Source organism: Mesitornis unicolor, unplaced genomic scaffold (assembly GCF_000695765.1).
Source record: "Mesitornis unicolor isolate BGI_N332 unplaced genomic scaffold, ASM69576v1 scaffold24586, whole genome shotgun sequence".
Taxonomy (NCBI): Eukaryota; Metazoa; Chordata; class Aves; order Mesitornithiformes; family Mesitornithidae; genus Mesitornis; species Mesitornis unicolor.
This window is the reverse complement of record NW_010190687.1, coordinates 1-10,113: the sequence shown is the minus strand read 5'-3', so window position 1 is coordinate 10,113 and position 10,113 is coordinate 1. Positions and strand designations below refer to the sequence as shown.

General features: G+C 41.0%; 1 protein-coding gene across 1 annotated transcript; it reads right to left on the bottom strand.

Moving 5' to 3' along the window:
- Positions 1-3,557: 3,557 nt before the first annotated feature.
- Positions 3,558-9,198, bottom strand: LOC104542245 (chromodomain-helicase-DNA-binding protein 7-like). The gene is made up of 6 exons (XM_010186482.1): positions 8,950-9,198; positions 8,279-8,722; positions 7,404-7,625; positions 6,855-6,995; positions 6,241-6,345; positions 3,558-5,452 (listed from the first exon to the last, which is right to left on the bottom strand). Exons 1-6 carry the CDS (start codon positions 9,196-9,198, stop codon positions 4,499-4,501), a joined length of 2,115 nt encoding a protein of 704 aa, XP_010184784.1. The 3' UTR covers positions 3,558-4,498.
- Between the last annotated feature and the right edge of the window lie 915 nt (positions 9,199-10,113).

Here is a 10,113-nt window from a genome sequence, read left to right as displayed (position 1 = left end):
TCGATGCTTTAAAGCTTAGTTTGCCCACCATTTGGTTTACAGATGTGATCGCAAAAACGACTGATGAATCCACGGTGCAATGTCTCTGTATTGCTCTGGTTAATAAGGCTCATGTATAAAAAGTTGGAACTAAAAGAAAAAAGGAGCCTCTGCAGCAAGACCCCAATTAACGATGCTTGTATCTGCGTACTCCCAGCAAACTTTCTAAATGGGTGGGTTGGGTTTTTGTTTTTAATGTAGACTACAATTACCAGGATTTAATGAAGTCTCTGGCTCGCAGCTATCACCAGTATCTAAATTTTTTAAGCAAAGACTGAGGGAGTGCAAGTAACAGATTGGAAACTACCAGCGTTGAGTTACTGCAACGCAAATAGCTCAAACTATTAAGATTTTATGGTCTTACCAGTGCTGACAGCAATCTATAAAAGCTGGAAAAACAAAACCACAGTGACGCAGATTTATCCCTCTTTAGAAAATCTATTTTTATACCTTTGTTCATGTTATCCTAAATATTTGCTATTTGCATCAAATCTGTTACCTAAAGTCACAAGCAGGCTGAGCTGGAACATTCATCTTAGCATTCAGGTTTTCAATTGCTTCCAAAACTCCCATCAAACTTTGATCACAGCAACTGTCAGTCCTTAAAATTTCATTTCCCGATGCCTGAAACATCATCTCTCTGTGTGAGAAGCCAACTCCAGGTCTCTCCAGGGCATCATCGCTTGGCGCTGCAGAGGGGTACAACAGGTTATTGACACCGCGCACGCAGCAAAGCCCGCAGCCAGCGCTCTCTCCCCTTGAGTGGAGGCAGAAGACATTCCCAGGGCAGCACCTCTGAGCCCCCCCAGGAAGAGTCTGGAGGCAGCAGGTACAAAAGCCCTCAGGTACCCCGGCATTACTGGACCCCCAGCTCCGACATTAGGGATGCCGAGGTACCCAAAATGCATGGTTCCTAAACATCCCAAGCAGTGTTGCACACAATAGGAAATTCAATGGGAAGCTCAATACTAGAAATACAGTCGATTGCTGCCCCCACAATCTTAAGCGTCTCTTGAATGAAAAAGCGCTTATTTTGCTGCACTAAATGGCAAAGGTCTGTCACAGAAGTGTGTGCTACTCCAGTAAGCACTTTGACGTGGATATGAAACAAGAGACTGAAGCTGACAGAAGATACTCTGGGACTACTTTAGGGGCTTGCCCACTCCTTCATCAGTGACAGTTTTCAACACTTGCACTCGAACCAGTTCTCCTTTACAGCCTGGTTCTTAAAAAATATGTCTTTAACAGCCTGGGCAGATCGGTTGCTGTTTCGTTGTTTCCCTTGGCAGGCCAGCACGCCATGCACACAGAAGAGGCTGTGTTTGAATGCCGGCCACTGCTGTACTTCGATACAGACACTTTCTTCTTGAAAGCAACAACAAAAAAAAAGGCACTTGCATTCCTCGATAACCCCATTAACATTTCTGTGGCCATGAGGAGCTCTAGCAAAAAATGGCTGGTGGCAAAAAAAAGAGAAAGCTTCTTATAGAGATGGACAAAAAGGGTGCTCCAATGTGAATCAAGTGCAGAATAGTATCTGATCTAAGCATCTTACTCACGTAAGCTTTTATTCATTTAGACACATTTTAAAACTCCGTAAGAATCTTTGCAATAATTAACATGTAAAAACTGTGTCAAACCAAAGAAAAACCTTTATATTTTCATGTAATACATTTCTTGGACATTAGATGGCAATCCCCCCACTTCATTTTTCATACCAGGGGCCCACATCCCTTCCAAAAATCAAATGTCACCTTCTTTTCACCACGTGAGTGGTCTGTTAGGCTTGTAGGAAGCAATGCTGTTGGGAAGCACAGTCGGAGCATGGCGCCTCCCCCATTCATTCCATTGCAACCCTTCTCCAGTTTTGGGTTTACTTCGATTAGAAAAGGCAGATGAGTAATACCATGAGGGAGCAACGCTTGTACCAGAGGCAAGATCGACTGGGTTGTTTCTTGGACACCCTACACCATGACTTGCAATGCTTCTGTGCCAAAAACCTATAGGCAGAAATAGGCGGTTACCAGGATTTCCCTCCCATTTCAACAGAGGAACGGGGTTAGAAGAAAGGGGCTTAGTGTGGCATTTAACAATATAATTTCTAGTCTTGCCAATTAAAAAGGGCCTCCCAAGGGATATCATTAGTCTGTGTAAATCTTTGCTGGGAATTATAAAACTGAATTAAAATAAAAAGCGGCTATTTGGTACCAGTATGTGGAATACACACAACGGGAAGCACCTACCAACTTTTACAGAGGGAACTCTAAAGGTAGAAGAAAAAATAAGACATGAGGCATTTAAACAAATGAAGTAACAGCTCCAACAAATTCAGCAGAGTTTGCCCCACACCTGACCAAGCTGATGTACCTTTGCCTTTCAGCCTCTCACTTTTTGTCATGGTCTGCATACGATGTTTTAAGAAGGTGCAGGAATAACGCGCCTCATCAGCTGCTCAGGGACGTACATGGCGGGTGGAATCCTTCCTGACCTTCGCTAGTGCCGTATGAGCCATTTAAGTGGCAGTACAAGACATCCTGACACCTATTCATTTCAACAGTGCGTGCCTGTGATTCATTCACACAAAATGCACTTCCTAAGCCTGCGTTTCTCATCTGCTTTCATTGTTTGTGAAACCTTTTTGTCCAGGCCAAGTTCACCCCTCTTCATACATCCCCCTCGGGACCGAATTTTGTCCTTGCGATACTTGGCCATTTGAGCTCTGGGGCAGATTTGCAGTGGAAAGGAGAGCGAGGTTTGCACAGATGATATTAGTCCCGAGATGGGGGTCCAGCCACAGCTGGCTACTCCAACAGCTAATTTTTCATGTACTCCACTGAAAATCTAACCTTTCATCCTCACTCTTGAGATGGTTGTGTACGTACACGCGCGTGTCAAGGTGACAACACTGTGAAAACAGGAGTTCTCAAATGGAGATACATTATCTCCAATATCAAAAGGTCACAAAAGGGTACAAATCGGGAGCTCTCCAGAAGAGACACCGGTTTTTATGAAAAGTGGGTCAGGTTTAGTTTCATGTAGGTTGTTTGACACAGTGGTTTCTGGCATCACAAGCTCTGGTCTACAGGATACCACAGAGCCTTTGTATCCCTTGCTGTCACTACAGCATTGTGTTTTTCTACCCATTAACCAAGGATAAATGACCTAGATATTGTGCCTATTAAAGCCTCATTTTTCTTTTGCCCTTTTGTTCTTTAGTGTACCACATTATCACATGCTGAACACATTTTAAAGTATTCTCAGCCTCTCATGGTCCTTTGAAGGAGTAAAGTAGGGTTTTTAGTGTGCATTTCTGTAGAGTCACTTAGGGTGGAAAACATGAAGGTAATTCAAGGTTTCTCTTCCTGCCTAGTCCCTTGAAGACAATCAGTTCAGCATTTACAGCCACTAATCTATAAAGAATATAGCAGAAAAATGCTATAAAAAAGCCACAATGCAAATACAGAAAGCGAACACCAGTTGTGATGTCCCTAAACACTCTACGTTCTATAATTACATCTCTGCATATCATGGGTCACTTTTATTAAAAGCATCATTACTACAGTTGGCAGCAATTTACATCTTATCTTACATGATAGCAGTTTCCAAAGAAAAAAAATAAAAAGACATCACAACAAAGAAAAACAATACATTTACAAAGTCATGTCTGTAAACTTCAAGGCTAGTTTAGAGTTGAGGTAATGCTGTTTAGCTTTGTGGCTAAAGTAACAAAGTCCTTTAATTTAAAAAAGGTACCTGATTTTTTTTCTTTTTGTTTATACCAGTGCATTACAAGATCACGAGACGATTAAACTGTAGCTTTATCCTGTAAGAACCTTCTCCGCGGGTTAATTTCCAAAAGGTACTCTTCACATTCAACAGCTGCCTTATTATTGCTGCGTCTCAAGACAGAGACATTCACACTATCATGAAGATTGTCAGAGAGAGAGTGTGTGTGTGGGTGTGTGCGCGCGTGTGAGCGGGTGAACTCCCGTACAGTCAAAATGAAGCGCGAGTACGATATGTATGGTAAATTTCATCTTGACCTTCACAGCAAAACAAAATTAAAATAAAAAAATTAAATATATAACTTCATCCTTCCTTTAAGCAGCACTTCCTTCTATTAGTGCCACTTGATTACAAATTGCTGCTTAATTCATAATACCAATGGTACCAAAAGAAAAAAAAAGCAGAGCATTATGTCAATTTCCTTAAAAAGACATGATCACCTCTCAAATTTCATCTCTCCTAGGGATAATAAATAATGCACTGCACAATACTTAATGACCAAGATACCTTTTGACACATCTGTATAACATGACTTGAACTTTTTTTTTTTTTTTTGCTACACTATGTTACAGAACAGCTTATAAAAACTAAGTATGGACATTAACTGTGAGTGTAAACAGTAGGACTACCACTTGTCAAAAGTTTAAAACACTTTAACTGTAACTGGTACTGGTTATTCATCATTTTCATTGTTTTCTATTTCTTCCCCCCCATCAAGTGAGTCTAATTCTTCACCCTGTGCTATTTCATCTTCTAAAACGGAGGAATCTGCAGTTTTATCAAGGCTCTCCTCTGCATCACTGCCTTCCAGATTTTCTTCATCTTTAAAGGCAGTTCCTTCAGTTTTGTCAGTAGCCTTCTCTTCGGTGGAGCCCACTGCGTTCTGAAGTCCTGCTAATGCTGGGAAACCGGGCAGAGTCAATCCTCCCAGTCCTGGAGGTAGAAACATAGATGGATAGAAGAGGCCAGGAGCCATGGTAGACAGCAGGAAAGGATTGAAGGCCAGAGGGTTTGTGGGCAATCCAGTGTTGGTGGTGGTGGTAGTGGTGGCAGTGGCGGTCGTCGCCGCAGTAGCAGCACTGACAGACCCATTCGCAGAGTCAGTAGCAGAAACAGTGTCTGTGCTTTTCTCAGAGTCTTTGTTTTCCTCTTCATTCTCATTCTTCTTCTCTTCAGCTTTAGAAGCGCCATCCTCAGTCTCTCCTTGACTGGAAGCAGTAGTGGCATTTCCAGTAGTAGCCGTTATCGGGTTATTCAACAATCCGCTTAGTCCAAACATATTGGGCAGCCCTGCCATCCCTGGCAGCATCAGAGGCAACATGGCAGCTGGATTTTTCGCATCCCCCCCGGCCGCAGCAGCTGTTGCTAGCCCTGGCGGGAAGCCCATGAGGCCTGCGAGCTGGAGAGACTGCAGGTTCTGTAGGTTCTGGAGGCTTGTGAGGTCCATCCCAGCAAACAGACTGTTCATTAGTAGTGGGTTGATTCCCGAAGTTGATGCTACAGCAGCAGCTGCTGCAGCTGCTTTGGCAATTTCACTTTTTGGCCTTCTTCCTCTTCTGCTTGCTCCTTCCTCCCTCACAACAGGTCCAGTGAGAAGACGGTCAAACATGGACTCTGGAACAAAACCCTGAAAAGGGGATGTGAAAAAACAAGCTTTATTCTCAATCAGCTTTTACAGCTTTCAGCAGTGAACTGATGATGGTGGAAGAAACAGAAGGGACTTCAACATACGGCAGAAGTGGTTTGTTTTTCAACCCTGGCAAATCGTGACTAGCTACTGAAGTGAATGGCAATAGAACATGCAAGAAAAACAGAGGCAAGCGAAGTCACAGATTTTCTACATTTAAACACAACAGTAAAACACCACATGCTGAAACTCCATAGCTTCATTCAAAAACCCCACCCTGATATACTGCGGTTATGAATTTATAGCTTTGTACTTCATACTGAACTTCAGTAAAGTAGTGTTTTATTAAAATTAGTATTTGCAGAATTGTACCCTTTATTTTCAAACAGCTGTTGTACAATAAAAGGCAGAAAACCTAATCTTTTGATGCTGCCTGTTACCAAGATGATGAATTCTCTCTCTCTTATGAATATGACAAATGTTTTCTAATAGTTCCTAATATATGAATACCTGCGTTTGTTGAGGGTGGTTGCTTATAAGAAAAAAATGCTGCGAAACAAATGCTGAAGGCTGCCTTAATGTAGCTGATTTTTTGAGTGTACTTCAGTCCATTCTGCAGCAGCCTCCTATCACCATTCCTCCCCGAGCTGGGCAGCTCCCACCTAGACACTACAATTTCCTCAGCTCAAAACCAGCTATGAGATAAAGACTTAACAATCAATTTACACAGCCTTCAACTTTTCCATGCCATAATCTACAGTGAAGCATGGAACAAGAGTTTCACTTACAGACTGTTTAACAATGTCAGTCCAATCTGGAGCAACAGCAAATTCAGGGTTTTCTTCCAGCCATCTCGGCAAGTCCTTCATTGGAGGGGCCATAGCTCCACCCATCTAATGCAAAAGACAAGGTTAATACTTTAAAACAAACAAACAAAGCCAACAACAAAAAAACCCAAACCAAACCAAACTACTTATATGGACATTTTCTATCTGTACACTTTCATCTCTGAAGGATGGCAGTAAATACTTGCAGTTCAGACTGTGGAAAACTACATGGAAACCAGCTAACGAGACCAGAATTAACGAGGTCATGTTTTAAAAAAATATAGTAAAATGCTGCAGCTTAGGCAGGGCTACCAATGGAATTGGTATCTGATATAGAGAAAAAATGTATTCTATACTTTCAAAAAGTAAGAGTTATTTACTCAAGCGATTAATATAAATATATCAGGAGAGTAAAGGAGGAATTAAAGGAACTGCGTGTAAGCAGTAAGAGTAATTTACTCCAGTGAGAGTAACTGCCGGTGCCAATATTAAACTTTTAAAAAGAAAGCCTGGAGTAGAAAAGCTGCTTTCCACATGCAAAAACATTACTAAAGACCTCCTAACTTAATCTTTACCTTCTTTCCATTTCGCTTATTTACAACAGGTACCCTTTCTTCTCCTGTCAAGGTGTTTATATCCAGTTTATTAGGGTTTCGACATCTGTGTCGTTTTTGTTTCGGCTTCTGAAATGGGGAAAACAGCACATCTGCACTCTTCTGGAAAGAAATGTATTGCTTTAGGTTTTTATTTTCTTGACAAAACTCATCAATCACAGACCCCCTTCTCACAACAATTTTAAGAAGGGGCCAACTACTTTACCCTCACGTTATTTCAGAAAAATCTTTTTCCTTATCAGATGAAGAAATTCTGCAGAACGTGTCACCAACACTGTTTTAACAGGTTGTTATGTACAGCTATTAAGAAAGAAAAAGCAACCCATACACCTTGGTACCACTTGGGTGCTTAGGTACTATAGTAAGTCAGACCAAACAGAAAACCTCTACTGAAAACTACCAGTTAGAAAATCTGATGGTTATGCCCAATGTGAGGAAATTAATTTTGATGTCTATAAAACTAACTTCTGTATTAATATAACACAACAATCCTTAGAATCACATACTTACTGGTACATAACTTGGCATATCTACAGTGTAAGTAGGATGCAACTTAAGCCATTCAACTAAATCCTTGTTTTTAGGAGCATCCTCTCCCACCAGCCTGGTCCCATCCTCTAGATTGATTACAGGGATGCGAGTGTCTGGGTCCAGTTGACCAGGAGATGGAATGCTCCTTGCTGGTAGGGCTTCCATCTCTTCTTCAAAAGCTTTGGTCACTTCTGCATCCTCCTGAGAACATGAACATCAGTATTAATTCTCACTTCAAGGGAACAGTTACCTGAAAGCAATAATTTCAGGGACTGAAGCTAAATGCTAAAGGAGATTTTACATACACAAGAGTTAATGGGGTTTAAATATTCATACTATGTAAAGCAATACTGTTACATTCAGGAGTTTTGTAAATTTAGCATCCTTAAACATTACAGAACATACAGCTAAAGATAGAGGAGCTTTTGGGCATTTCCAGTTAATGGCCCCCCCAAGACCTTCCCTTTTCTACACAGCAAGAAAGACACAATTAAGACTCAAAATGTACGTTGCTATAAATACATGATGTTTTGTAGGAAAAAAAAAATAGTATTTTTGAAAGTAAAAGCTACTTAAAACTCAGCCACAATTTGCTAGACTAAAAACTTGGTATGAATGGTATGAACACCATTTTGGGTTCAAACCATGAATCCAAACATTTGTCAACATTTGTTTTGTTTTTGTGCAACCATGTTTGGTTCCAAAAGAAGTAACAGCTCTAAACACAAAGAAAAAGCTGGTTGGGTAAAAACTGTACATTACTCTTAGGTAGAGTACAACACGACATTAAACTCGAGTTCAGAAAGTACTAGACCCAGAAAAACAAATAAGAGACAAAAACGTTGCTGTCTTACTACAGTCAATGATGTCCGTTTGTTGCTCATAAATAACAGATCAAGCCCTTCTACATTTTTCCTTCTTCCTCTCCTCCTCTTCATGGGCGGTTCTCCATCTATTAAAGAGCCATTTAGTAGATGCCTCGTGGGTGTGCGTGAAAGACCTGCTTGCAGCAGCTCCATTTGAGTTTTAAAGGCATCAGACACGGGTGTGGAGACATTAGGCAAGATAAACTTTGAAGTAACAGATGAAAAATTTGAGGTAGAACTTGCTGCCTCTCGTGAGGCCTTTGATAAATCTACAACCTTTTCTTGTCCATTTTCTGAGACCACCTGAGACTCACGTAACTGGGCAACCATTTCCATAAGATTTCTCCTCTTGGCAGCTCTCTCAGCCTCAATTTCAATCTTTCTTCGTCTCCTCCTCCTCTGACGTGGAACCGATAAATTGAGTGCATCTTCCTAATGAAAAATGAGCATTTCCAACCATTAACAAAGCTCTGTTTGCTACGCTGAATTTAAAATAAAAGTCCAAGCACGTAGCTCTGAAAACAAAGCCATCATTTTATTCAAAGAAACACTTTATTTTTCCTATTTTATTTAAGGAAATTTTTTTTTCCCCTATGTTGCAAAAGAAGCACATGCAAGATAAAATGCTTTATGTAAGAAAGAAAATTATGCAGCCTTGCCTTTGATAACTGAGGAGAAGCAGTGATATCTTCACTGCCACTGACGCTGGCTTGACCGACCATGGAGAGCTCTGCAAAGCTCCTTTTTTGGAGAGGGCTGTCCACAGCTGTTGGAGTATACCCAGGTATGAGCCCCTGGAAATCAAACATCTGGCGCCTATTTACTGGCCACTTCCCTTTCAGCACTGCTTCGCAGATGTTGTCCAATCGGTTGATCATTACTCGGTCCTGCATAAAGCAGAAGTACATAACGAACCTACAGTGTGAAAGTCGCCTTTTAAACTCAGATGAGTTAACCACACAGTCCAGCTTCCAAAGCTTAAGAAATACATTCAAAATCAACTATTCTCGCAGGTCAGAATAAACTGATTGCCTTACAAGAAGCTAACACACAGCCAACTTTGTAGAATAAAACATCATTAGAATTTAAAAGCTGCATTTATATTGTGGGGGAGAAGGAGGAAGACAGACCAAGTTTTCTGCACGACAAGGTACTAACTGATAAATGCAAGAGAAACCACTGTTTTACACTGCAAAACTTCAGCAGTTAGCAAAATCAACAGTTAGGAAGGGAAAAGCAAAACATCTGCATGCAGCATCTTAAAGCTGCAGTTCTCGAGATCCAAAAGGCTGGATCTGCAATTCTGTCCTAGGAAGTGGATCCTCATTAGCGTCACTATTAATAAAGTTCAACATTATGAAACGGGCACCAACCTAGGGACATCTAATGAATGTCAATTTTCATTCCACGCCCATTATCACTTCAAATTTCACTGAAGCGTGTACACTAAAAATCTCTAATTATGTTTATTAGTCTACTTATGCTGAACCTACACAGATGAAGGATGTTTTGTTTTACTTTTACACTGTGACTGGAATAAAATTTTAGTCCATGTTTCCAAAATACATGCAGAAAGCGAAGAAGATGACTATCAGTTGATTTTTTCCATTTCAGTATTCAAGCACATCCTATGCTAGCCTGCCTGAAGTAGTAGAAACTTCAGAACTATGAGAAATACAGCTGGTTAGGGAATACGAGCATCAGTCAGCTTCCTGAACAGCAAAACTGTGCAAAAGCCACAAGCAAATCTCAGCAGCTGCAACAGACTGCTTGCTTTCCCCAGGAATAAGCCTATTAAGAGCACGGTCCCCCCACCCCACCCC